Source organism: Panthera tigris, chromosome B4 (genome assembly GCF_018350195.1).
Source record: "Panthera tigris isolate Pti1 chromosome B4, P.tigris_Pti1_mat1.1, whole genome shotgun sequence".
NCBI classification, from domain to species: domain Eukaryota; kingdom Metazoa; phylum Chordata; class Mammalia; order Carnivora; family Felidae; genus Panthera; species Panthera tigris.
The window spans coordinates 83224054-83250846 of record NC_056666.1 but is presented as its reverse complement, the minus strand read 5'-3'; the positions used below and the strand labels follow the sequence as shown (position 1 = coordinate 83250846).

The window sequence follows — 26793 nt, the reverse complement described above, 5'->3', positions numbered from 1 at the left end:
ATTGTCGGTTGTTATTGCATCACACTCGAGAACACCCAGAGGAGCAAAACATCGAGCTATTTAGCCCGGCCACAGAAGCCCTGGGTTCGGCACAGCAACATCCAGCAAATCGTCACGCGTTTGCAGGTGTGTCCACTAGTACACATATCCTCTTCCATATCCTCTCGTAGCTGGGTGTGAATATGCTATAAATACAGTGTGCAAAACAGCCGCCTCGGGCCAGAACATTTCTGTAGTGATAAAGCCACAAGTGCAGATATGAGTGTACTCGGTGTCGGTGTCTTCAGAACACATGCCTGATCCATGGCTTGCCAAAAAAAAAAAAAAAAAAAAAAAAAAGCCAAAGGGAGGGGTCTGGAATATGAATAAATATGAGAGGAAGGAGGAGTCTCCACATTTTCACTCTGAAGGTGGGCATAGAGGTTGATCAATATGCTTATTACTGAATAAATGCTTTTCACGGAGATGAGAAAAGGCATAATTCTTCTTTTCCAAGAGAAACAGTGGTAATGGGAACACAAACGAAAAACCTCCCTTCAACCCCACGGGATGATTTCAGTTTGTATGTACTTAGATTCTAGGACTGCATGAGCAGTAAATCTTAACTGCTATAGTCAGATTGCACGGGTTCCAACTTTGCCACTTACTGGCTGTGTAACCTTTGGCCCATTACTTAAGCTCTCTTTGCACGTTTCCTCATCTGTAAATGGGGATAAATAACAATACACCTGTCTCTTGGGTTGTTAGGAGAATTGAATGAGTTAATATATGCAGAATGCTTATGACATTACCTGGCATATAGTAAACACTCAATGTTCGCTATTATAATCAGGCTGTTTTATAAGTTCCAGTAGATAAACCCAACTCCGATTCCCTTGTCTTTAACTATACAATAAAGAATCCATAGTTATAATCTGCTATCCTTCACAAATTAATGTCAAGAAGGTATGCAGGCGAAGAGACATTTAGCAGGCCCAGAAAGGTTTGAGTCCTGAAGCAAAGCGATTAGATCACACTAGCCACTGTTTTCTCCCAATATCTCCCCTGTGTCTTCATTCTGTTCTTCAATTCCTCATCCACCCTCTTCTCTTTCAGGTCCTACATCAAGGGCAAGACAGTGGTATTAGGGATAAGGGAAACTGACTGGCAAGCATCTTGGTTGGGGGAGTATAGTGAAAAGAGTATTGGAGTTATAATCAGAAGACCTAGACCCATGGGGCGCCTGGCTGGCTCAGTCAGTGGAACGTGCGGTGCTTGATCTCAGGGCCGTGAGTTCGAGCCCCATGTTGGGTGTAGAGATTACTTAAAAATAAAACCTTGAAAAAAGAAGGAGACCTAGACCCACAGATTTGTTTCACCTCACACTGGCCTCTCAGAGCTTCGATTTCCTTTCCTGCACCCCTGGGGCCTGTCATGAAGACAACATATTTGAAAGTGTGTCGTAAACTATTAAGTGTTATAGATAATTATTATGAAAGTAATTGAGCAGAGAGCCTGGTGGTTTTGTCTGGTTAGAATTACTGTTCTCCTCCATAACCTGTTCTCCCCATAACTACTTGGCCTTTTAAAAGGTGCTTACCATGGGGTGGCTGACTAAGGAAGGGTTATGGAGCAAACTGTAGGTATGCAAGCTCTTTGGATGTGTGGGGTGGGTGGTGGGTACAATCGTAAGCTGGAATGAAGGGCTGTAAGAGTGAGACCGAGTGTGTACGCGTTCCTGTCAGAGTTTGAGACTGAACACAAATCTGTTGGTCACCAAGAGTTTGGGATTGCACCCAGGGCCTGGCTTGCCACATTCTCCTAGCACCAACACCCATCTTAATTAGCTACCTCCCACAGGAGGCCCTAGGATCCTTGTTAAGGTCTCTCCATCCACCTGGCTGGGGGAATCATAGCAGGGGCTGGCTGGCAAAGTTGATGAGCCAACGCTAGAGGGGGTGGGAGGTGCAGGAGGTAGTGCTGTCCCGGGCTGTGGGTTTGAAACTCACCAGTCAGGAAGTGAGGCCGACAGACGGAAGGGCGGGCAGGAGCGGTGAGCTCTGAGGCACAGCAGAAGGGGCCTTCTGGGGTTTGGGGACTGCAGGGCCATGGGCTTCAGGACCAGAAGTTGCTGTTAGCCTGCCAAGACAGGTCTGGGCAACATGCATGCCCAGAGGCAGTTGGCTGTTGCTGCAGTGAGAGCAGAAGTCAGACGACACGAGGTGGCCAAGCAGTCTCTAAGCCGCCTCAGGAAGCTGGCAGAGAGGGTGGGCGACCCTGAACTTCGAAACAGCATCCAGGCCTCACTGGACAGTGTGCGAGGTAAGAGAAGGGTTAGCTCCAAACTTGGGTGTCTCGGGGACCAGCAGGGGGATAGAAGGGCTTGCTGTGTCACACGTCACTTCCCAATCAGCCACTTCCTAGTCCTCTAGATGGAGCTGGGACTCGGGGGAAGAACACATTTGGACACGATGGAAAAAGATATGGGAGGTGTCATTCTCCCTCTTTCCCCAATTCTGATCCTTCTCCCAGGGGATCAAAATACAAGTCACTGCTGAGCTGACCTTCTTGGCAATGGAGAAGTGGGTGAGCATGGGGAAGAGAGGCTGTGACAGACCCATGGTAGACTTGGACCCTGCCTGGGGAGTCCAGGGCAGGAAGCAGTATGGGGCAGGAGGTTCTGGGACTGGATAATGTGTCCATTCCCAGGACCCACAAAGGATCGGTGACCTCTTGTTCTCCAGCTGTAGAGAGAAACACACACACATTGAAAATACACCACACAGAGAATCTCAGGCCCCCAGGCACACACTGCCACTCCTACTACATGCTTTGCACAGCTAAAGTGCAAAGAAGTCCCCAGGGCTCTTTTCGGTCCCCTCTCTTCCCTATGCCCCTGTTCCTGTCCTCCCCACCACCCCCAGCACACACACCTTCCGCTCTACCTCCTTAGTGCCATTAGAACAAGTGATGACAACACAGGGAGGAAGTGCTGCCATGGCAACACCATCCGCCACATCCTCCTGCCCACCCCAACCTTCAATCCTGTGGTGGGGCCCCAGCAGGAACAGCTACTCCATATCCACAAGGCCCCACCACTAGGGAACTGGTGGAACTGAAAGTGGTCTCCAGCCTGTTGTCATCCCATTTACCTCTGAGGTGGCAAAGAACGACAAAAGCCAGCTATGTTGTCCGTGAAAGGTGTCTGGGAAGAGCACATCCTTCATCATATCCTGGTCTCTCCCAGCTGCTCCATTCTTAGCGGCCTACTTGGGGTGGGGGTGGGGGGTCGAGAGGCCATTCTTTCCATCAGGGATACCTCCTGCCAGACTTCTCTGACTGCAGAGGCCACCAGACCGTAACTTGGAGAAGGAACATTTGATTCGGGTTCCTCAGGGGACAGTCTGATCCCCTTCCCGTTGCCTTTCTGAGGCTAGCGCCCCTCTCATCTCCTGTCCCCCCCACCGTTTGCTGAGAACAACCACTGGCAGGTGCCTTACCTACAGCCTCAGTGGTGGAAAGACCACATGGAGGGAGTGGCCCCATGGGGCCTCCCAGGGGAGGAACTCCAAGCCCCATCCCAGTAGAAAAGAAAGAGGGGGAGGAAAAAGGTTTAGTCCAGGTAGAGAAGCTCCACTTAGCTCTGGAGAAGGAGGGAGTGAGGAGGGGTGGAGGCTGAAATCTCCCAGAAGACTCCGCTCTTCATTAGCGAGTTGTTCAACTCCTCTAAGAGTCAGGATTCTGTTCCCACTGAACATAAAGGAAAACTGAGGCCACCAAAGGAAGGAAGGAAAATTAAGGCAGAATCAACAAAACTCCCTCACCCTCTCAGAAAATTCAGAAAAGGCTACTGAAGAGTCTCCTGTCCTGGGAATGGTGTCATCCCAGAGTGGGGTGGAGAGAGGGGGTGCTGACCTCAGGACTGGACCCAAGAGGGATTGGGTACAGGTCTCAGGGAGAACAAAGGGCATCCAGCATCCTGGTACCGCCCCCCCCCTCACCCCCTACCAGGCCAAGCACGCTGTCGGCTCCTGCCTCCTAGAGCCGCCCACGCCAGCACTTATTATAGTCTCAGCTGCGTCAGGAGGGTGGGACGCCAAATTAGGGGAACACTGAGACTCCCCGAGTGGGGGGGGGGGTGAGGGGGGTGAAGGGGAGTGGGTTGGGGGGGGTGTCTCCAAGCCTGTGGGAAGGCCTCCCACCACTCAGGCCCATCCCTGCCAAGTCTCACTCAGCCTCTGTTCCCCATGGGCCTAACGCCTTCAGCCTTCTCCCCCGGGGAAGAGGACAGTGAGTCGAACTCCAGGGTCCCTGGAAGGGTGGTAGACACAAAGCCGACAGACGTTTTCCATTCTATCTCCTCTTTAACCTTCTAAAAGAGCTCCACCTTGAAAACCTCAGGAGACTGAATGGGAACCCAAAAGATGCCGCCTCCCACCTCAACTGAAGGGGTCCTTGTATTCAGGGGTGCTAAAAACCTCACATGTGGGTAATCAGGTTTGAGGATGGTGCCTTCCTTAACCCCAATCCCCTGGCAGATCCCCCCCACCCGCCATACACACCGATTCTCCTCTCTGCTTATCCCCGCTGATTCGGAGGCACTCTTGGAGCTACAGTTGCTATGGAGACTGGATGCATTTTGGTATGGGGGGTGTCAATCTGTAGACCTATTCCTTCTCCTTCCACCTCAAGCTGGAGCCTTTGACTCACTTTTTGGCCTGGGGTCCTGGAGCCCTTAGATCTCTCCCCTCCTAAGGCGCCCCCCTCCTTCCTACCCTGCTAAATTCCATGTTTGTCCCCATCCCCAGGGAACACTTTACAAGTTCACTTTGGGACAGTTGGGCTCAAGTCGTGGCCCGACCAATGCATCGCCCTGCGGAGGGTGGGGGTGGGCGAGGCGGCTGGGTGATGGGGAAAGGAACAGCGTGCAATTACCTGGGGGAGACAAGGGGTACTGGGAAAGGGATTTCAGGCCTCCCCATTTCCCTACTTCAACTTCCCCCAAATTGGCAGTGACCCCCTAAATTCGCTCCGTTTCCCCCTCGGACTGTCCACCCACGAACTGATTTTTTACCCTGGTCCCTAAATGACGCACCCAACAGTCGCGCTCCCTAACCGTGGTGTGCTAGGGGAGGGGGCTAGATTGTTGGAGTAGGTGAGTCCAAGTTCTAGGAAATCCAGCCCAGGATTTGAGAGGGAAATCCAGTCCTGGATTTTGTACCGCCTTCTCAGACAGCGGAGCCGGTGGAGAGAAGGTTGGGGGGGAGATAGGGTGGGGGGGGGCGGGGGGCCGCCTCCTCCTCAATGTGAGGGGAGCGCCCGGACACAGCGCGCATCCGGACCGAGCCGAGCCCCGGCGAGCCCCCCGGACCCTTCGCCGGGATCTCACGCCCCTTCCTTCCCAGACCCCAGACCCGTGGGTTCCCACCCCCTAAGGCTTCCCTCCTTCCTCCCCCGCCGGCGCCTGTATCTCCATCCCCAGCATCCTCCCCGCGCCCCTGCGAATCCCCCGCACGACCAGCCCATTAGCTTCCCACCTTCCTACAGACCCCCCTCCCCGACCCCCATCCCCGGCCCCTGTCCCCTGAGTCCCCATTCCCCGCCCCTGCCTCCCCCGCAGCGGCTCTTCTTCTTCCCCAGCCTCGGGTCCCCCTTTTCTGCCCCCTTTTCCTCCCTCTCCCCTATTTGCCCCCACTACTGTCCTCCCCGCCCTCCTCCGCCCATCTCGGCGCCCCCACCCAGGCCGGGGTGCAAGGTCCGGCGCGCCTCCCTGGAGCAGCACCAAGGTCCCGGGGCTCCAACGGGGTGGGGGCGCAGGGCGGGGAGCATGGGGAGGGGGCGCCCCGTGTGATGGGAGGGGGGCGCAAGCGGAGGCGGCGGAGGCGGCGGCGACAGCGGAGCCGGGCTGGGGGCTCAGCGGGGTCCGGGGGCTGGGGGCAGCGAGCAGGGCGGCCCCATGGCCGGGCCCCCCTGAGGCAGTCCGGGGGAGTCCCCTCCCCTCCCCAGCTCGGGGGTCTCGGGGCCCCATGAGCCGGGGCGCGGGCGCTCTTCAGCGCCGGACAACGACCTACCTCATCTCGCTGACCCTGGTCAAGCTCGAGTCGGTGCCTCCGCCGCCGCCTTCTCCGTCTGCGGCCGCAGCCGGCGCCCCCGGGACCAGAGGTGCCGAGACCGGGGATCCTGGCAGCCCCCGAGGCGCGGAGGAGCCGGGCAAGAAGCGGCATGAGCGTCTCTTCCACCGGCAGGATGCGCTGTGGATCAGCACGAGCAGCGCGGGCGCCGGGGGCGCCGAGCCCCCCGCCCTGTCCCCGGCTCCGGCCAGTCCGGCCCGCCCCGTCTCCCCCGCTCCCGGCCGCCGCCTCTCCCTTTGGGCCGCCCCTCCGGGGCCCCCGCTCTCCGGGGGGCTGAGCCCTGACCCCAAGCCCGGGGGCGCCCCCACCTCCCGGCGCCCCTTGCTCAGCAGCCCGAGCTGGGGGGGGCCGGAACCTGAAGGCCGGGCTGGCGGCGGCGTCCCAGGCTCGTCCTCCCCGCACCCGGGCACCGGCAGTCGGAGGCTCAAGGTGGCGCCTCCTCCGCCGGCTCCCAAGCCTTGCAAGACCGTGACCACGAGTGGCGCCAAAGCCGGCGGGGGCAAGGGCGCGGGTAGCCGCCTGTCATGGCCCGAAAGCGAAGGCAAGCCCAGGGTCAAGGGGTCAAAGAGCAGCGCGGGGACTGGAGCTTCTGCCGCCGCCGCTACCACCAACGCCGCGGCCGCCGCCGCCGCCGGGGGAGGGGGAGCGGCAGCCACGACCTCTGGTGGGGTCGGGGCTGGGTCCGGAGCCCGAGGGAAGCTGTCCCCTCGGAAAGGCAAGAGTAAGACCTTGGACAACAGTGACTTGCACCCGGGACCGCCTGCTGGTTCTCCTCCTCCGCTAACCCTCCCAGCAACCCCGGCTCCAGCCGCTGCTGTCACCGCCGCCTCCGCGCAGCCCACTGGGCCTGCACCTCCAATCACTCTAGAGCCTCCAGCTCCAGGGCTGAAACGGGGCCGGGAGGGGGGCCGAGCATCCACTCGAGATCGCAAGATGCTCAAGTTTATCAGCGGCATCTTCACCAAGAGCACAGGGGGGCCTCCTGGCTCCGGGCCCCCTCCCGGACCCCCGGGCCTATCTTCTGGCAGCGGGTCCAGGGAGCTGCTGGGCGCAGAGCTCCGCGCCTCCCCTAGTGAGTAGGACCAGGGCCTGAGAACAGGGAGGGGAGGGCATGTGGAATGAATGCTCAGCTTGGGGTGGAGGAGAGGTGTGCAAGATTGAACTAAGGAAGCTTCTCTCTTGGGTGGGGGGATGAACCAAATTCACTCCACTTCCAAAGACTAAGGGGTCCTGAAAGGAGGTGGGTAGCTACCTTGTGCGACCTGAGAGATGCCTGGATTTCAGAGGGACTCAGAACGCCTCAGAGTTTTTTGGGAAAATAATGCCCTTGGTCGGAGTGACTGTAGGAAATCGCTCCCAGAGAAGGCTCAGACCCCACTTCCAGTCTCAGCTGGACTCTGGGAGCGTGGGAACAGAGCTTTGCCTTGCCCGGAGGGATATTGAAGGGGAAGGGAATAAAGCAGCCTCAGTTTCTCTTGAGCGCTTGGGGCAGGTGGCTGGAGAGTGACCTTGCAGGCAGCTGCTCGCCAGGGATAGGTCTTCCCTGGGCTGAGACCAGGCTAGTGAGGCAGCAGGGAGGGACTCTAGTTTCTTTCCGTGCAGTGAAGGTGGATTGGGCAGTACGGGAGTGCGTGGGGGCTGGAACGTGATGAATACTTGAACATGAAGTGAGAGGGGGCGGATGGGAGGCCTCACTTCCCACAGCCCACCCTGTCCCCAGAGCGGCGTTGAAACCCCCAGGGGGCTGCCCTGGAGTGACTCAGGGGGACGGAACTGCAGCAAAGGCAATTTTTACCCCCCAGAGACTTGGGAGGGGGTACCGAGAAGGTACTGGTTTTTTTCGGGGGAAGGGTGTCTTTATTTATTTATTTTTATTTTTTTCTGGAAGAAACAGGCTAGGGACTCTTGGTGCGGCTCACACTCCCCGGAGGGAAGGCGGGTTCGGGAGCGGGGGCGGCCCCCGAGGTTTGGCTCTGGAGCGGGTGGGAGCAGATGGCTCCGGATCCCAGAGTTCCCGCCGCAGCTGCGGCGCCCCGGGAACGTCCGGCCAGTGTCAGGCGCGGGGGCTGGACCGGCGGGCGGAAGGAGCATCGTACCCCCGCCCCCAGGCCTGTGGCTTCTCCCGGCCAGGAAACTGAGCCCTTCCCCACACTTCTTTCAGATGGTGCTTGTGGGGAAGGTGTGGGAGAGGGAAGCATAGACAAATCCACGCTCCACTGCTCGGGCTGTAGGAAGCGGTCTGGGCCACCATGCTGTTGACCTTGAAAAGGGGGAGGGACATCCCTCAGTTTCTCTCTTGTGAAGTGGAGATTGAGGAAGACCCACTCCCTTCCATGTCCCAGCCCCTCCTCCCAGGATCTGCCCGGGAATCCAAGTCAGGCCGGCAGGGAGGAGACCCTCTTCCGTGCTTCCACAGGGAAAAACCCACCACTGTCAGAACCCTGGTCCCCCATCTGGGGCAGGGACTTACGTTTGGGGATGTGCTTTAAGGGAGATGCCAACTGAAGTATTTTTGTCTAGCTGGCTCCGTTGCTAAGCAACCACTGAGCGGCAGCAACAGCTGTGGGGAGAGCAGCGGCTAGGATGGGAGGACTGGGGACCACTCTTAAACCTAGCCTTTCTACATAGTTCTCCGGCCCAGCCAGAGTCCTGGGGGTTAAGGGAAGCTGAAAAAGGAGGAGGGGTGGCTGAGGGGTGGGGATGCTCCTGGGCCTGCAACATCCTCTCTTATGGCTCCTTTCCTATTACAGAAGCTGTGGTCAATAGCCAGGAATGGACTTTGAGCCGCTCCATTCCTGAACTGCGCCTGGTAGGTAACCTAGTCCCTTAGTCTGTCTGAGGGCCAACATCCCACCCACCTCACTCAAGTCTCTCCCCTTCATCTCTTCCCTTCCCTGTCTCTGTGGGAATGGGGAATAGTTTTCCAGTTCTCCTGAGATCCTGCCTTCGTAGCACTTTCCTGGGGCTTGATCTATCCTTACAACTTTTTCTTCTCTAGTCTCTTTTTTCTTGTTTGTCCATGGTCCTCCTCCAGCCTTCTCCTCATTTCTGGCATCTACCCTTTAGCTTTTCATGTTCTGTTGCACAGAATTGGGTAAAACTTTCCAACCAGTGTCTAGGGCTGTGACGTGACCACCGCCCCCCCCCCCCACACACACACATACACAGTACTGGGTTGCTGAAAATCTTCAGCCTGTGGTCCACTTTGAGCTTGGGATCCTTTCTTACCATGCTCATCTGATCTTCCCGAACGCCCTCACCTGACCCACCATCATCTGGTCCCTGCTGGCTCCTGCTTGGATGATTTAACACTGCCAGTCTTTGAGTTCTCTGGAGCGTTCAGGCCCAAGCATTTGGCCTCCTTTTAATCCTCACCATCTCTACTCCACAATCTTGTTCTCAGGGCGTGCTGGGCGACGCCAGGAGCGGGAAGTCATCGCTCATCCACCGATTCTTGACTGGCTCATACCAGGTGCTGGAGAAGACAGAAAGTGAGTTCTCAGGAGCCATAGGAAGCTAAGGCTTTGGGTCAGGAATCCAGGATCAATGACTAGGCAGCTTTGGAGACCTCTGGAGGAAAGGATGCAGCCATAATAGCTAAAGTACAAGAAGCATGGGGAAGCTTCGTGACCTGTGACCCCTGACCTACTACCACTTCCAACCCTCCTGGACAGGTGAACAACACAAGAAAGAGATGTTGGTGGATGGACAGACTCATCTGGTGTTGATCCGAGAGGAAGCCGGGGCACCTGATGCCAAGGTGAGAGCTAAGGTGTTGGGGTAGGCAGGCTGACTGGGGTCGGCAGGGGCAGAGAGAGAAAGCTCTAGTTCCCCAGACCTCCCTGGGCATCATGTCCAGAGGAGTGGACTTGTCTGACCCTCCCTTTGCTCCCTCACACCCCGCAAGTTCTCAGGCTGGGCAGATGCTGTCATTTTGGTCTTCAGCCTGGAGGATGAAAACAGCTTCCAGGCCGTGAGCCGTCTCCATGGGCAGCTGAGCTCCCTTCGGGGGGAAGGACGAGGAGGCCTGGCACTGGCACTGGTGGGGACACAAGGTAAGGAGGGTCTGGGGAAGCACGGCTTTCAGGGGAGTCCTTGAGACGGCTGCTGAGGTGCTGCCCAACATAGGTGAGAGCATGGTGAGGTGTGGAAATGGCCCCTGGGACTGCAGTAACCCCCTGGAAGGAGGCTGGTCTCCAAATAAGGGAGCCATTAAACCAAAAAACCAAAGCAAACAAACAAAAACAAAAACAAAAACATCCCCGGGTCTGAGCAAAGAGGACTCTTCAGGAAGGAAGGGACAGCTGTCACAGCAATCTCCATTCCTCTGAGATGTCACTCACCTTGTGTTCTCACACTGTCATTTCCTGTCACCACCCTGGGAAACAGAAAATCTCAGGCTCCGGTGTGGACAGGAGCCTTCCACCTTTCCCTTGCTTCAGCTGGGTCAGGCGGACACCTTTCAGAGGAACGTATCTAACAAAGAGAAAGCACGAATGAAATGATGGCGAAAATAAAGGGGGCAGAGAATTTTTATAGAATTGTAAAATTCTCACAGAAGTGATTCAGAGGCGCTCAGATGCCACCATGGCCCCTTACCCACCGGTATTGAGCTGGCAGGACTTTCTGTCTGGAGGCCTATGCTGCAGGGGCCTGTTTCCACCTGCCGCTTGCCTCCTGGTTCCTTGCTGCTGAGGGAACAGTCTACCTGTTGCCCGTGGACATTCAGCCTTTTCCTAGTTCACACACCAGATGACCTCCCACTCAGGTCAGGGCTCACTGGGTTTGCAGGGCAGGGCGATGGTCACTTGTGAGTCTCAGCCACTTCAGACCTTGTCAGGAAACTCTTCTCACCTCTCAAGTATTCTTTGAAGACACGTGCACAGAGCTCACCCAGCCTTCTCATACCGCAGCTGGGCTTGTGAGCCAGGCCCCGCATTCGAAGAGGAGGGAATATTCTCTCATAACCTGTCCTTAGTGGGCCCAGACTGGGACTGGAGCCAAAGGGAAAAGAAAGTAGGAAAAGTGGCTCCCTCGTCCGATCCTGCCCCTTTCCTGTCCCCTCAGACAGGATTAGTGCTTCCTCCCCTCGAGTGGTGGGCGATGCCCGGGCCAGGGCTCTGTGCGCGGACATGAAACGCTGCAGCTACTACGAGACGTGCGCCACCTACGGGCTCAATGTGGACCGGGTCTTCCAGGAGGGTGAGCACGGTGACTCCCTGGACACGTGGGAAGCCAGGAGCTGAGGGCCTGGGGTATTCTTTGGGCATCGAGGCCGCTCCCAGTGAGTGACGGGAAATTAGCCTGCATGGGAGGGAGGAGGGATCAGAGAGGTCAGAGAAGGTGTGCTTAATACCCACATGGTCTTTCTGGGCTGAATGAGCTGCTCAGGCTACAGGTGGCATGAAGGCCATGGTAAAGTTGGCGCCGGTGTTATCTCCTGGGGAGTTCTCAAAACTGGGCAACAGAGGCAGGGGGTCTTGGGTATCTGCCCCGTTCGTGCATCCTTCCTCTCCCCCTTCCTTCAGTGGCCCAGAAGGTGGTGACCTTACGAAAACAGCAACAGCTTCTGGCTGCCTGTAAGTCCCTGCCCAGCTCCCCAAGCCACTCAGCTGCTTCCACTCCTGTAGCTGGACAGGTGAGTTGGGGTTTCAGGGTCCACAGCTGGTAAGATGCAGAGGAGGGGCTGGTGATCCAAGAACAGGTACAGAGGACCTAAGGAGGTGGGGGAGGGGGACAAATGGATATGGCAGTGACACCATTTTTTAAAAAGGGCACTGGGCTGGAAATCAACCAGGTTTGAAACGCTGTAATGTCCTCGAGCACCCATACCTCCCAAGGTTTCAGGAAGAACATACGGCATGATACTTGCAAAACCTAAGGCACTATGACAGTGAGGAGTTTTATTATTAATAATAATACAAGTCAACAGTGATGAGATCAAGGAGTGTCTCAAATCCCTCGTAACTAGATGTAACTCTAGCTTGGTGGGGCGGGAACATCTCAACTGTTCTGCTGACTCCTTCATCGATCCCCAGGCTAGCAATGGGGGCCACACTAGCGACTACTCTTCCTCCCTCCCATCCTCACCCAATGTTGGTCACCGGGAGCTCCGAGCTGAGGCAGCTGCAGTGGCCGGATTGAGCACTCCAGGGTCCCTGCACCGGGCAGCCAAGCGCAGGACCAGCCTTTTTGCGGTATTAGACATGATGACTCCCCCATCCTCCTGTTCCCTGTTCCCTGCCCATCTTCCCTGGTCCCTAGACTCCTCTGTCGGGCCCATTTTCATCGTCTTCCCCATCCTTCCATCAGTGGATCCCTCTATCCGTTCTCTAACTGATGCCAATAACCATTCCAGAATCGTCGGGGCAGTGACTCTGAGAAGCGCAGTTTGGACAGTCGGGGAGAGACAACAGGGAGTGGGCGAGCCATCCCCATCAAACAGGTGGGTGGTCTAGGGCCTGGGGGCAGGCTGGGGCAGGTAGCTGGTCTTGACTGGCTTTCCTCCCACATGTCTCTTTCCGTACTCCAGAGCTTCCTACTGAAGCGAAGTGGCAACTCCTTGAACAAAGAATGGAAGAAGAAATACGTGACCCTGTCCAGTAATGGCTTCCTACTCTACCACCCCAGTATTAATGTGAGTGGCAAAGATTGGCTGGACCACACTGGCTGGCCTTGGACACCCTTCCGCCTCTACCGGTCTGCGCTCTCACACACGTAAATGTCATTTCTGGGCAAGCCCTGGTCCTGTTCTCTTAAGTTCAGCAGCCATGTGTGAGGCATCCACCGTGCACCCATGCTGGAGATGGGAAAGTAAAGACATCTCCCCAGGGACTTGCAGTCTAGTGGGAGAGCATGGAGGAAGGACCTCCACTGGGTCTGCCATCCAGGGAATACTTTCTGGAGGAGATAGTCACAGGCCAGATCTGTTGGGCCCATCCCCTAGAAGCTCGTCCCAACACAGGCAGCCCCCAACACGGTGTCCCCTCTCTAGGACCTCTCCAGCCCATACTCTTGGCCACTTCCCAGCAGCACCAAGGACCTCAGCCTTTCCGTACTCTCAACCCCTGTCCCCCTCCAGGATTACATCCACAGTACCCATGGCAAGGAGATGGACTTGCTACGAACGACAGTCAAAGTCCCTGGTAAAAGGCCCCCAAGAGCCATCTCTGCTTTTGGCCCCTCAGCCAGCATCAACGGGTTGGTCAAGGACATGAGCACTGTGCAGATGGGTGAAGGTCCTGGTGAGTGGTTCTCATGACAAAGAAGCAGGAGAGGGGCCAGAGCTGGGGGAGAAGGAGGAGGAAAGTGGGGGCTGGGACTGGGTAAGCGGGAGGGTAGGTGATAAAGAGGGACTACATAAGGAGTGGGGCCCAAAGACAGAGGGGCTCGCTGAAGCTTTATCTCGTTCCCCTTCCTACAGAAGCCACCACTCCCACCCCAAGCCCCAGCCCCAGCCCCAGTTCCTTGCAGCCACCACCAGACCAGACATCCAAGCACCTGCTGAAGCCAGACCGGAATTTGGCCCGAGCCCTCAGCACTGGTCAGTGAGGACCCACCCTCCATCCACTGTCTTCCAGATCTGAATGGGATGTGGGTGGGAAATGAACTTGGGGTAGAAGCTGGGAGGCTGGAATCAGTGCATGAGTGGATACACTGAGCATCTGCTGGGTGCCAGGCACCAGCTCAGTCATACTATGATTATCATAGAGGTTAAACACAAGTGGGTTCTAGAGCTAAATTGCCTGAACTTAAATCCTGGCTTGCCACTGGGGCAAGTTGCTTGACCTCTCCATGCCTCAGTTTCCTCATCTGTAAAATGGGGATAATAGATTCTATCTCAGAACTTGCTTTGAGGCTTAAACAAACTGAGAACGTTGTTCAGCACATAGCCAGCCATCAGTATTTGGAATGTTTGGAGGTATAATATATGTACGTATATTTGTGACAAGTAAATGGTAACAAATCATCCTCACAACAACCTTGTCAGGTCAAGATTGTTATCCCCATTCTAGGGATGAAGAAACTGAGGCTCAGAAGATTAAGTGACTTGCTCAAGGTCTCAAGGCCAGTCAGTGGCAGAGCCAGGATCTGAGTGCAGGTCTGACTCTAAACCACTCATCTGCCCACCTCCCCAGGAATGATCAAGGGGGACCTCCTGGAGAGGAGGGGGACCAAAGCTAGTTCAGGGGAGGAGACAGGCTATGGAGAAATCAGGAAATCTGTGGAGGGGGCAACTGAGGTAGCTGTGTCCCCCTCCCTAAGACTGTACCCCATCTGGAGACCTGAGCCCCCTGAGTCGGGAACCCCCTCCTTCTCCCATGGTGAAGAAGCAGAGGAGGAAAAAGTTGACAACACCGTCCAAGACCGAAGGCTCAGCTGGGCAGGCTGAAGGTGAGGCCCTGGTGGGCAGCTCCACTCCCACCCTGGACCCTCACCCCCAACTCCAGATCCCCAGCCTAGCTCCTTCAGGAGGAGGAAAAGTGCCTGAGCTGAATGCTTGACTATCATAACCACTTTGCACATAACTTAGTAAGAAATGGATAAAGACCACTCAGCTCCTGTCCCTCCTCCCGTTCGCCAGATGATGCCTTTTACCCAGTAGTTCCCAGCCCTGCCACTCCCCATCCCAATGTCCCCCATTAGTCTGTAGCTCCTGTCACCTCTCTTAATGACCCTCTGGTTTCTGTTCCTGCCCTCAACTCCACTTGCCATCCCAGTCCCTGCACCCAGAACCCCCTATGGTCCCCAGTGACTCATCACCTGACTTCAGTGTCCCCCAGTGACTCCTCAGCTCCTGGACTCTGCGCCCACCCAGCCCCTGTTCCCCATAACTTCTCATGGTCACCAAACTCTGCCAACAGCCCTTGACCACAGTGATCCACATTCCTGCTCCCGGTGACCTCCCCAGACCCCTGAGACTCCTCTGGAACCCCAGGACCTCCTTGTCCCAGGCCCATGACTCCGCTTCTGCCCCCTCTCCCTGTGTTCACTCAGATCCCTTCCCTTCCCAGAGACCTGGCTCCTCATTGGTCATGATAACTGGTCCCCACGCCCTGCTCTCTGCTGGGTGCTCAGACCCAGGTTCCAGATCTGCCTACTCTCATGGCTCTTGGCTTCTGCTCTACTCTGCTCCGGGGCCACTGACTTTAGTTCTGCTTTCTCTCCCCATCTGTCTGTCCTGCTTTGTCTCTGGCACTCTGTCACTATTTCTCTCCATCTCTCCATCTGCCTCTCTTTTTCTCCTTTCTTGGTCTCTTTCTCTGTTCTGCTCTCCATTCTATCTCTATCTCCTTCGCTTCGGGAAACCAGCCAAGCGCAAAATGTGGAAACTAAAATCCTTTGGTAGTTTAAGAAATATTTATAAAGCAGGTAACAAGCGGGGAGCTGGGAGGGGCGCTCAGCTGGGGTGCAGATGGGTGGGGGTGCCCTTGCCTTCCCCTGCATGTGCTCGGGCTTCCTGCTCTCCCCCACCTTCTGCTTCCCCAACCCCTCTGCCCCACTCCCAGGGGCTTGGGATGGACATCAGGGAGGAAGGGTTTGGGGAAGGCAACCCCTGTTTGAACCCTGTCCCTCATGACCCTCATCCCATCCCCCCACCCAGAGGAAAACTTCGAATTCCTGATCGTGTCCAGCACTGGTCAGACGTGGCACTTTGAGGCAGCCAGTTTTGAGGAGCGGGATGCCTGGGTCCAGGCCATCGAAAGTCAGATCCTAGCCAGTCTGCAATGCTGTGAGAGCAGCAAGGTCAAGGTAATGGTCGGGGTGAGGGTTGCGGGAGAGCAGAGATGAGTGTCTCAAGAGTCTGGAGAAGGGCTCAGAGGGAGAGTCAATACAAACCCCAACCCTTTCTGCAGCTACGCACAGACAGCCAAAGTGAAGCGGTGGCCATCCAGGCGATCCGGAACGCCAAGGGCAACTCTACCTGCGTGGACTGCGGGGCCCCCAGTGAGCGCAAGGGGACAGCGGAGGGGTCTGGGAGGGAATGTGATTCGCTGGAGTTGGCGAATGCTGCCTGTCCGGCCAGAAGCCAACCTCTGCCCTCCCTCCCCAGACCCCACGTGGGCCAGTTTGAACCTGGGCGCACTCATCTGCATCGAGTGTTCTGGCATTCACCGGAACCTGGGCACACACCTGTCCCGAGTTCGTTCGCTGGACTTGGACGATTGGCCTCGGGAGCTGACCCTGGTGCTGACGGCCATTGGCAATGACATGGCCAACCGCGTGTGGGAGAGCGACACGCGGGGCCGCACCAAACCCACGCGGGACTCTTCGCGGTACGTGTGAGGGAAGGGGGTCGCTTAGGGTGTGCGGATCCCGAGAGGTTTCGCCGAGGAAGGGGCAGAGGTCCTGGGTGACGGTCCCTAGAGCCCTTCCCGTTCATCCTTGGTCTTGCAGGGAGGAGCGGGAGTCATGGATTCGCGCCAAGTACGAGCAGCTGCTATTCCTGGCGCCGCTGGGCACTCCAGAGGAGCCTCTGGGCCGCCAGCTGTGGGCCGCGGTGCAGGCCCAGGACGTGGCCACCGTTCTCCTGCTTCTGGCCCATGCGCGACACGGGCCCCTCGACACCAGCGTAGAGGACCCGCAGCTCCGCTCCCCCCTTCACCTGGCAGCCGAGCTCGCCCACGTGGTCATCACGCAACTGCTGTTGTGGGTACGTGGGGGTGCTGGGGTGGGGAAAGGGGTCTTTGAGAGCTCCGCCTAGGAAACAGCCAGGCGCGGGGGATCCTGGAAGCGGGCCTGGAAATTGTGGCGAGAATGTCTGCGAGTGTAGGCCCTACGGGGACGCTTGGTGACGCGGCCGTTTCTGTCCTCTAGTACGGCGCCGACGTGGCCGCCCGCGACGCACAGGGCCACACGGCGCTGTTCTACGCCCGCCAGGCTGGAAGCCAGCTGTGCGCCGACATCCTTCTCCAGCACGGCTGCCCGGGTGAGGGAGGCAGCACAGCCACCACCCCCAGCGCAGCCACCACCCCCAGCATCACCGCCACGCCCAGCCCCCGCCGCAGGAGCAGCGCCGCCAGCATGGGCCGTGCCGACGCCCCCGTCGCGCTGGTATAGTTGCCCAGCGGGAGAGACACCCCCACTCCCACGCGGGCCGGGCACGACCACACCGGGTGGACCGCTGGACAGATGCACCCACTCACCTCTCTAAACCGCACCCCGCCCCACGGGAGCACTTCTTTCCCCCACGAGGGCACAGCCCCCACGCCTCCCAGAAGACACAAACTCACCTCCCTCTCCCCAAAACGGCATGGAGACCCCAGCTCAACACGCCCCCTTTCCACCGTTTCCACACTTGGATTGCGCTGGGTCTACCCACTGGGTGTCTGCGGAAGCAGACGCCCTGTCGCGGTACCTGCAGCAGGGAGCTTGGCTATGCCCGCTCGCGCCCCCTAGGGGTGGAGGGGGGAAGACCCAGTCCTGCTTGTGCTCGACAATCCCAAGGCTGGAGCACAAACCCAGGCTGGCTCCTGGGGCGACGCCACGCCAGGGGGAGGGGTTAGTACGTGGGAGGGCTAGCCCCGGGACTTGGGGCCAATACCCGGGCCCCCACCTCTTCCATGCTAATCTCACTGCCCAGTGAAGGGGGAAGGGCAGCGAGGGGCAGGACCCCTGCTGCCCAAGGGGGTAGGGGGGTCCCCAACCCTTTCCGTGAAAGGGACCATGAGGAGTGGAAATCAGGACGTCCCCCCACACCCACCCATGGATGGAAGCTAAAGGGCCGGGGGAGCCAAGAGCTTGGGTCCCTCCTCACTACTATCTTGGGAGGGAGAAGAGAAGGAGCAGAGCGGGCTAAGGGGACTGGGGAGGGACCTTGTAATTTATTGCTTTGTTCCCCAACAAGGGGGCAGGGGCGGGCAGGGGCTCGGGGAGGGCGTTTCCGGGTAGGGGAAGCCAAGGGTGGGCAGAGGGTGGGGTGGGGTGGGGGTGCTCTCGGGTTGTGAGTGTCTGTGACCGTGACTGCGTACCTGTGACTGTGCAGCGCCCGTGGTGATCTGGGGTAGGGGGCACCCCTACAGTGGGACCCCTCCCCCACTATTCTTCCTGTCCAGTCCCTCCCTTCCACTGGAGCAGCTCCAGACCCGTCCCTCAACCCCATGATCCCTCCCAGCCAGGGCTAAGAGGATGTGAAGTGGCTGGGAGGGATACCAGGCCTCCTTCCCCATCCCCAGAAAGGGGGTGGTGGGGTGGATTTACCTGGCCCAGCCCTGCCTCCTTTAATCAATCCAGCCCTTGGGCCGTCTGTGTCAGTGGTTTCCGGTCTTTTTTCTTTTCTTTCTTTCTTTCTTTCTCTCTCTCTCTCTCTCTCTCTCTCGGCTAAAATATTTTTCAAAGGACCAGGTAATTTTGGGGAGGGGAGAGGGATGGGGGCAGGGGGAAAGGCCCCCATCTCCTCTGAGGCAGGTGGTGTGAATCTTCTTCAACAGCAATTAAAGAGGAAGTGATTTTGTCTAGGGGTTGAGCTGCTGGTTTGTTCTCTAAGAGGCGGGTCAGGGAATGGTCTTGGTCAAGGTTGGGGAACTGGAGGCGGGAGTGGCCCAGTGGAGGGTGCCTCTGCCAGGGCTGGTGACAGGGCAACATCCAGGCACGAGGTGGCAGGTCAGATACTTCATCATGTGGTGGAAGGAAACAGGCAGGGCAGAGCCACAGTGGGGATCCGGGGAGCAGAAAAGTCAATGACTCCCAAGATGACCCTGTTTCTGGGAAGGAGCTGCCGTGTGGAACTTAGGGGACTCTGAGGACAGGGGAGAGGCTGCTTGGAGAGGCGAGCAGAAGGGGTAGCTTTGGTTGAGAGCAGGAACCTTGGAGTCAGATCTGAATTTGAAACCAGGCCCTCCACTTCAAGGCTGGGTGGCCTTGAGCGGGTTACCTTGGTGGCATCTGTTTATTTATAACCTGAACAATATCTGTTGAGAAGGACCTGGTAAGGACTCCAGCACTGTCCGGAGAGGACCACCCTAGGTACCTGATACCAGAGGTAGAGCTCATTATAGTAAGGACCTGGGGACAGAGGTAGAAAGTCTGTCTCCCAGCCAAAGTCCCCGGTGTCTGCAGACTCCATGCCCAGCTGCTGTGGACATCTGCCCACCTCCATGTCATCTGCAGGGCCACTGAGGCCTCAGCAGACTGAGGCCAGTGCTGCCCCAACAGCTGCAGTTCTTCTGGTTCAGCGTGTAGCCAGTCCTGTTTGTCACACGCAGCAGAAAGCATTTGCCCTGATAGAAGGACTAGGTGGAGTGGTGTTGGGCCGGCAGCCAGCGCAGGTTGGGCACAGCCACCGCACGTTGTCATTCAGTCAGTGGCCCCGCCTCTTCTGGTAGAGGCCCCTTCCCCTCAGTCCCATGACGACGACGTACAGCTACAGGTGTGCCATGAAGCTAACAAGGTGTGGCTGCAGCAGCAGGTCCAGGTCCCTTTCACGTGGAGGCACTGATTCTCCAGGATTCTAGGCCGAGCGATCACCCAGCACAGCAGCCTGACACAGGAAAGGTGAATGCAGGATCGCAGGGGCAGTGACAGGTGCAGATGCAGGGGCATAGTTTGGGAAGGCAAAACGAAAGGAAGAGGGGAAAGTAGCAAAAGAGACTCAAACAGGAACGCCTGGCCCGTCTGTCTTTTGGCTCAGAGACCCTGGACTCCCGCGCTCCATTTCCACTTTACTTCTTAGTGGCAAAAACTCACTCCCTTCCTCAGAAGCTCAGTGTGAGGGAGTATGAATGAGGAGGAAGTAAGGACCCTGGAGAGCATGAAATCACCACAGGGAACCACGGGCGGTGGGAAGTTCATTTCCAGCCGGTGGCGGAAGGTGGTCAAGGTGTCGGCAACTCCCCGCAGCAAATCCCAACACTAAGTAATCCACTGAATTCTTTTTATCATGGGCTGCGTCTTTGGCCTTGTGGGAAAAGTAAAGGGTGTAGTGGATGGAATGACAAAAACGTCAAGCCCTCCAGGCTGTGCAGAATAGGATTCTAGAAGGAGACTCCTCGGGGTGGTGGGGGTTGAAGGGGAGCTGCTGCCCTTTTACATCCATGCCACCTTCTCGGCTCACCTTGGGTATCCTCGCCTGGATTCCTGCTGTCCCTCCCCATCCCCTCCTGGTTGCTATCTGCCACACATCCCACTCGCCTCCTTTTGGTTGCCTTAGCACAGCTGGGGCAGGCCGACTTTCTCCATGGGAGTTTCACCAAAAGCCAAAGGAAAGCAAAAATGAATTTACTGTTGAAGGTACAAGATGATTGAATCTAGCGATGTTTCCAGAACTCAGCTTTCTGATGATGTTGAGTCCATCCCTATCAAATCAAAGAGAACTTTCCTGCCCCAGTCTCTGCCTGCTCCCCTATTCTGAAAGATTTCCAATGAAGCTTCAGATCAGCTGTTGGGATTCCTTCTAAGGCTCTTGCCTCCAAGAACCATCTAGTCTCTTCAGAACTCAGGAGCTGGTTGAAGTTATTGAGCACTTCCTGTGGGCCAGTGCTGTGCTAAGAGCATGACACACACACTAGATTTCATTCAATACTCAAAACCACCATCGGAGGCCAGTGCAATCATCCAGAACTTACCCGGGAGGAAGCAGCACTTGAAAAGTTAAGTAACCAAAACAAACAAATAAACAAAAACTAAAGTAGCTGGTTCAACGGCCCCACTGACAGTAAATAAAGGAGTGAGGATTGGAACCCAGAATTCTGATTACAGATGCACTTGAGGCAGGGTCTCAGGTCTTGCACAGTAAAGCATTCCTCCCCATAACAGATACAAATGGATCTGGGGAAGCAGGATTTCACAAGTCCACTTGCTTACATTTCTTTTTTAAAGTTGTTTTTTTTTTTTAATGTTTATTTTTCAGAGACAGGGAGAGACAGCATGTGAGCAGGGGAGGGGCAGAGAGAGAGAGGGAGACACAAAATCCATAGCAGGCTCCAGGCTCTGAGCTGTCAACACAGAGCCTGCTGCAGGGCTCAAACTCACAAGAGATCGTACCTGAGCTGAAGTGGGATGCTTAACCAACTGAGCCACCCAGGTGCCCTTACATTTCCATATAAAACGATTTAAGCATAACATGCAAAATAAGCACCAGTCCACATTCAGAAAGAAGAGGGTTGGTCTCAGACAACTTCCTTCAACAATCGAATCTCTTAGTTTGCACTTCTGGAGACCTGGGAGTTCAGTGCCCTCTATCTTACCTTGTGAGTGCAGTCTTTGGCAGAAAGACTATATATCTCAGAGATGTAAAGAAGGGGGGGGGGGCAGTGAGGGGCCCAACATCTGTACTTGGCAACAAGGAAGAGATGGAGAGACCTACCCAGACCCACCTGCCCTTGGCATAGTAGGAAGCTGGCATGTGTGGGCAGCAATGCCCTCTTTGGGCGTGGTGAAGGGTAGAGTCTTTACTGGGAGAAATGAAGCGGTACGGCCAGGTGGGCACGGGGTGTGGGTGGCAAACACAAGCTGCGGCATGCTGCTGGGAGAGAGTTCAGCAGGAGGATTCCCCTGGTGGGGGAACTCCGCGGTGTGCCCTTGGCTTTGGGGTATACAGGGGGAGAAGAGAAGGAACAGAAATGGGTGAGGAAAAGTGTTGCAGTCCTTGGCAGGCCAGTGGGCTTTGTTTCTCTGTCCTGGCCTCTTCCCGCGTGCCCCAGTGCCCACTGAGGCCACCTAGGGGGTACGGAGCACAGAATGGTTTCAGAGAGAGTGCACTCCACCCTGAGAACAGTCAGCCTCATGCCTACTAGAGCTCCCACCCCACCTTCCCCTGAGAAGAAGAAGAAGAAGAAAAAAGATTGACGGATGGTCCAGTTCTTTATTTGGAAACCTGATTGTTCAAGAACATGGTGGGTGGTTCTGTACCCCACCCTTTTCAGTGGGATTGTGTCAGAGGTGGTGGGCAACTCTCTCCCATTTCCTCAGAGACAGAGGGGGAAGCACCTCAACTCAGAAGTATGGATTGTAGGGAACAGTGTGGGAAGGGAGAGGAGTGGGAAATCCCAAGCCAATCCAAGGGAAGGGGGTGACCCTGAGGAGCAGTTCGGGCAGGGGGTGGGGGCCTGCTGAACTGCCCCACTCTTCTTGCTCTCCCTGCCCTCCTCCACGCAAGAGATCTCACCAACTCTCCAGGTAGGGAGGGGAAAGGAACCAACAAGTTAAGGGGCTGGTACCAGGGCGGGCTGGTACCAGGGCGGGCTGGAGAAAGGAAGGGGTTGTGGGGAGGAGCCTGGGAGAGCAAACCCGGCAGGCCCAGTTGGTCTTGGGCAGGTCTGAGCAGCAGCCGTGTGCTCCTGCCACGCCCCCCCCCCCCCCCCCCCCCCCCCCCCCGCCGCCGGGGGGCAGGATCGGCTGGATGCCAGGGTCCGAGGCTCAGCTCTGCCGCTTAGCCTTCAGGGCCCGGGTGGCTGGTGGGGGAGAAGGCAGGGCCAGTCTAGGCAGGCCCGGGATTCCCTGGCCAGCCGACGGCAGCGGTGGTCTCAGAAATCAAACTCGTCCAGGTCCCCCGTGCCCTCCCCGCCGCGAGAGCCCCACACGCGGCGGTAATTGCTCTCCAGCTCCTTCTGCCGTTGCCGCTCTTTCTGCGCCTCCTCTGCTCCCTGCACCTGCGGGGAGGGTGTGCCTTGAGTGAGGTCGCTGCTGGGGAGCCAAGGGCGCCCTCGGCTCCGGACGATCCACGGACACGGGCGGCTCGGGGGAAGGCAGGGACCCGGCGCTCGCGCGAGCGGCTCCGGCCGAGGACAAACCCTCCCGGCCGCCAGAACCGCCAGCCTCGAATCACAGAAGGACAGAAGGTGGCGGCGAGGCTGGGGCTAGCCAGCGTGGCCGGAGCCGCGCTCTCAGCTCCACGGCGCGCTAGAGCAGGGCCAAGGCTTGGAGATCTGGTGCTGGGGGCCGGCGGCCTCTCACCAAGATATTGAAGAAAATCTCCTTGAGGTTTCTTGTGTCCTCGTCAGTCAGCCAGCGTGGGTCCTCCTCTGTCCCTTCCGCGCCGGGTCGCACGATTTTGATTTCAATTTTCCCTGGAAAGGAGCCACGTGGGCAGTGAGAGGCGAGGAAGGGTGGGAGCCTCGGTGCAGGGCCTCTGCCCCCCAGGCGCCCAGACAGGTTTCCACCGGACCCAGCCCCTCCACCTCGGGCAGCAGGCCCTGCCAACAGCTCTTGGGCCAGCCAGCCCCAGGGCCCACCTTCCGCCGTGAGCCCCTCCCTCTCCAGCAGCTCTTTCACCAGCCCCTCGATTTGTTTCAGCTGTGGGTTTTCCCGTTTCATCTCGAGGACAGTCAGATCCTGATTGGGGCCTCCGTGTCGGAGCTTGGTGACCCGGACCCGGACTCTGTGCTCAGGATCCTCCTCTTAGAGGGGGAGACACACAGGGAGACACAAAGCAGAGCCGTGACTCCAGGTTAGGGGCTGTGGTGGTCACCTCTCCCTAAGCCACCAACGGGTTTCGGCAGTTTTCCACCTCAAACGCATACATGAACCAGGGCTCAGAATAAATTAGAGCCCCCCCACCCCAAGCCTATAAAGCTCCCTCCCCCGGCTACAGCCTCCCTCTTCCCTCCCGAACCAATAATTCTGCCTATCCCCTACAGGAAAAATGGCTGTGTTTCCTGAAGCAAAAATCAAGCCACCTGGGCCAACAAAGAAGTTTTGTTTTAAGAAGCAGGTTCAGAAACTGTGGTTTGGTACTCCACATGCTGGTACTCGAAAGACATTCCAGTGTTTATAGAGATAGTGGGATGGAAGGTTGAAAACAGAACCTTCTGTTTGGAATGTCTGATCTCACAGGACCCTGTGGAATGGACATAAGGGGGTACAGGAAGACGGAACAACTTCAAGTCTGTCCAGGCAATTGGCTTACGAATAGCTGGGCTTGCCCTATCCACACCCAACCAGCTGGGGCCTCTCGCGGTGCAAAGTCCTAACTGTTGACAGGTTGCATCCTTCACAGGTGTGTGGACTTCAGCACACAGGCTCATTCACAGTCATTCCATGAATATCTACAGACCACCCACCATGTGCCAGGAAAGTGCCAGGCAGTGGGTGCACAGGAGCAAACCAGAAAACAAGACAGACATGCTCTTAAGGCTGCTTCCCAAGAGGATGAATAGAAGGTGGCCAGGCAAAGGGATGGAGGCAGTGAGAACAGCGTTCCAGAAAGAGGGAAGAGAGTAAGCACTCTCAGAAGGGAAAGAGCAGGATGCCCTCCAGGGTGCGTGGGCCTGGGCCGAGGGACAAAGACAATGGGCTTGACTGCCCCTCCCTGTCTGACAGCTCTTACCTGCTGGTTGGGGGGATGGGGGAGGCTTTTTGGGGACAACCCTCCTTTTCCTGTGCTTCTTCACCAGCTCTGGACTCTGTTTTTCCTCCAGCCTTTTGATGAGTTTGTTGAGAGTGGATGTCAGGGCCAGCATTGCCCGATCACGCTCGGATTCCTTCTTCAACCCGTCTGGGTCCAGCTCCTTCTCTGTCTGGAATGCCCAAGCAGGAGTGGAGAGTCAAGGGTCTGGGGAGTGAAGGTCAGTGGCCCGTGCTCTACTGAAGAGTAATAGCTAAGTCTCATGCCTCTCTCTGCTCCCCCTTTCCTATTGTCCCCCTCCTTTAAGTAAACAGCTGCCAGCTGAGGGTGCCCCGTCCCAGGCCCTGCGCTGTGTGGATGCTGACCTTTGCTCCCCTGCAGCCCCTCGGCCTGTCCCTCCCCACAGGAGCGGCCAGCTGCGGAAGCGTCAAGGTGAGAACTGTGCTCACCTCCCGGATGATGTTCTCCAGTTCCCGCTCCATGCCAGCCTTCACCTCTGAGCGGAGCCTGTCTCGGTCTGACGGGAGCAGTATCCCTTCCAGTTCCTTCTCAAACTCTCCCAGTAACTGCTGTTCATCTTCATCTTCGTCTTCATCCTCCTCCTCCTCCTCCTCTTCTTCTACCTCGTTCTGATGATCTGCGTCACTCTTCGCCTTCACCTCTGCTTCCTTTTGAGGGACGTCTGTGGCATCATCTGCAGGCTGCTCTTGGCCTCCATTTGGCTTCCCCTGGGTGGACGGGAATCAGGAGAAAGAAGTGGACGGTTGGGGTTTCCGCAGAGACGCACGGGCGGCAGACCCACGGTGGCTGGAGTGTGGTAGGGGGCACTCAGGGGGAGGAAACAAAGGGAGTCCACAACCCGCTGGGCTGCCTTCAGGCCCAGGTCAGAGGCGGTTCCCTAAGTGCTCCCAGCAGGGGGGCAGGCTCTCCCCCTCCCTTGAGCTGGGCCTATACCTTTTTTGTTCCACCTTTCAGCTCCTCTATCAATCGAATCAAGTCCGCAGGACTCCGGATGACTTTGACCTGCACGTTGTTCTGAAAATCTGAGATGAAAGGGCAGGAATGGACCAGTTGTGTCCTAAATTCTATTTTGATTTCCTAAGGCGAGGAGAGGAGGGGACCAAGGAAGGACATGGTCCCTGCCTCCGGGACTACTTGCCTGTAGTGAGATGGGGGGCGACATAGCCACCCCCCCACCCCGAGAGCACTGACCTACAGTGGTCCCACAGTGGGGAGAGAAGGATACTAACAAGCAAAGTCACACATGCACGGCCGAGGCCCTGCTGGCAATCACTCCAGTTTTTAGGACCACAGAAGAGACTCTGGGGCCACAGGCTCCACTTCCCCAGATACTGTTCTCCCCTTTCCACAAATACAAACCATTTATTGTCCACTCTGTTCCAGGCATTCTGCCGTGAGCTACAGACTCGTTCTCATTTAACCTCACCTCAACCCTATAAGGTAGGGGTTATTACCCACTGGTAATAGACGAGGAAACTGAGGTTAAGTGAAACCACCCAGGATTACAAAGTCAGCAAGTAGTGGAACCACTGTGTTCTGTTATCTCCCTAGAATAGAATTGTTGCCGGGAAATAGTATCAACTCCTGTAAAAATGAATTCACTGCTGGCCTGGCAGCCCAGCCTCCCCCCTATCCCCCAGTGGTTAGTTCCACCCCATGCCCACCCCCAAATACATTCAAGCAGTCAAGGACACACGGAGGGCTCGCTCACCATGAGGAGGGCCCGGAGCTGGGTCTGCTGCCTCAAGATTTGGTTCCTGCTCCTGATGTGGAGACAAGGGTAGAGTCAAGTACACACGCTTGTTTATGCCTACCACACGCTGAAGGCAGTGGTTCTGGGTATAGCCTGGCCTCCCTAGAAAGGGGTACGTCATCTCATAATGACCTCAGCTCACCCAGGGTCAGCCTTATTGGAGAAATGGTTGGGAATCTGGCTCTCACCTCAGCCTGAGCCTCCTCCCCACCAGCGGCCTGGTCCTCTGGCTCACGAAGCATCTTCCAGAAATCTGACTCCTTACCGTCATCCTTGGTTGGACGTGCACCTGGGATACAGAGAACAGGGAGGAATCTGAAAGGAGGGGAGAAACGGAAGGGAGCAAGTAGAATGGGGTACACTCCCCTCTGCTATTACTAAGGAATCAGGGCCCATAGTACTTCCCCCGCCCCTGACCCCCAACAGTCAGTATAGGATCGTAAGACTGGGGAAAGGGAAGAAATGGAGAGAAGTTTCATGGAACAGGGGCTCCAAGGTCCTACCTGCTCTCCTTGGGGGCACTGCTCCTGGCTTTGCCTCGCTCCACATTTGTGGTTCTAGGTCGTGCAGTTCCTCTATGACTTTGTCTCCGTACTGCTTTGAGTCTGCTGAAAAACAGTGTGTAG

The 26793-nt window shown here is 56.8% G+C and overlaps 2 protein-coding genes and 1 long non-coding RNA gene across 7 annotated transcripts in view; 2 read left to right on the top strand and 1 right to left on the bottom strand.

The window, feature by feature from the left end:
- Positions 1-2002: 2002 nt before the first annotated feature.
- On the top strand, positions 2003-17991 carry AGAP2 (ArfGAP with GTPase domain, ankyrin repeat and PH domain 2). 2 transcript variants are annotated; one of them, XM_042992635.1, is made up of 18 exons: positions 2003-2301; positions 8861-8919; positions 9514-9601; positions 9785-9870; positions 10018-10165; positions 11178-11312; positions 11639-11748; positions 12149-12307; positions 12469-12555; positions 12643-12747; positions 13192-13354; positions 13534-13653; positions 14376-14504; positions 15715-15863; positions 15968-16058; positions 16165-16387; positions 16509-16764; positions 16929-17988. In XM_042992635.1, the coding sequence occupies exons 1-18, from the start codon at positions 2142-2144 to the stop codon at positions 17169-17171; spliced, it is 2511 nt and encodes an 836-aa protein (XP_042848569.1). In that variant the 5' UTR covers positions 2003-2141; the 3' UTR covers positions 17172-17988. The 2 variants fall into 2 exon arrangements, with proteins under 2 accessions (XP_042848569.1, XP_042848568.1); XM_042992634.1 differs by lacking the exon at positions 2003-2301 and adding an exon at positions 5975-7182 and having other exon boundaries at positions 16929-17991.
- Positions 17992-21892: 3901 nt separating this feature from the next.
- OS9 (OS9 endoplasmic reticulum lectin) overlaps positions 21893-26793 on the bottom strand; it is a 30788-nt gene continuing 25887 nt past the window's right edge. Inside the window, exons 7-15 of one of the 4 annotated variants that reach the window (XM_042992629.1) lie at positions 26671-26775; positions 26356-26456; positions 26126-26177; positions 25348-25436; positions 24843-25121; positions 24376-24565; positions 23282-23446; positions 23004-23116; positions 21893-22699 (exon numbers count right to left, since the gene is read on the bottom strand). In XM_042992629.1, coding sequence (XP_042848563.1) covers positions 22574-22699; positions 23004-23116; positions 23282-23446; positions 24376-24565; positions 24843-25121; positions 25348-25436; positions 26126-26177; positions 26356-26456; positions 26671-26775 — 1220 coding nt within the window. In that variant the 3' untranslated portion in view covers positions 21893-22573. The remainder of the gene's footprint in view (positions 22700-23003; positions 23117-23281; positions 23447-24375; positions 24566-24842; positions 25122-25347; positions 25437-26125; positions 26178-26355; positions 26457-26670; positions 26776-26793) is intronic. The other 3 variants (XM_042992630.1, XM_042992631.1, XM_042992632.1) reach the window with 3 other exon arrangements.
- Positions 24531-25786, top strand: LOC122240378. Its single transcript, XR_006220019.1, has 2 exons — positions 24531-24613; positions 24800-25786. It is a non-coding gene; the product is annotated as an uncharacterized LOC122240378 (long non-coding RNA).

Coding starts and splice junctions, on each gene's coding strand:
- AGAP2 (XM_042992634.1), top strand. CDS start 6,006: ATGAGCCGGGGCGCGGGCGCTCTTCAGCGCCGGACAACGACCTACCTC. Junction 9,602..9,784: donor GGTGCTGGAGAAGACAGAAA/GTGAGTTCTCAG, acceptor CCTCCTGGACAG/GTGAACAACACAAGAAAGAG. Junction 13,654..14,375: donor GGCCCGAGCCCTCAGCACTG/GTCAGTGAGGAC, acceptor CCCCTCCCTAAG/ACTGTACCCCATCTGGAGAC.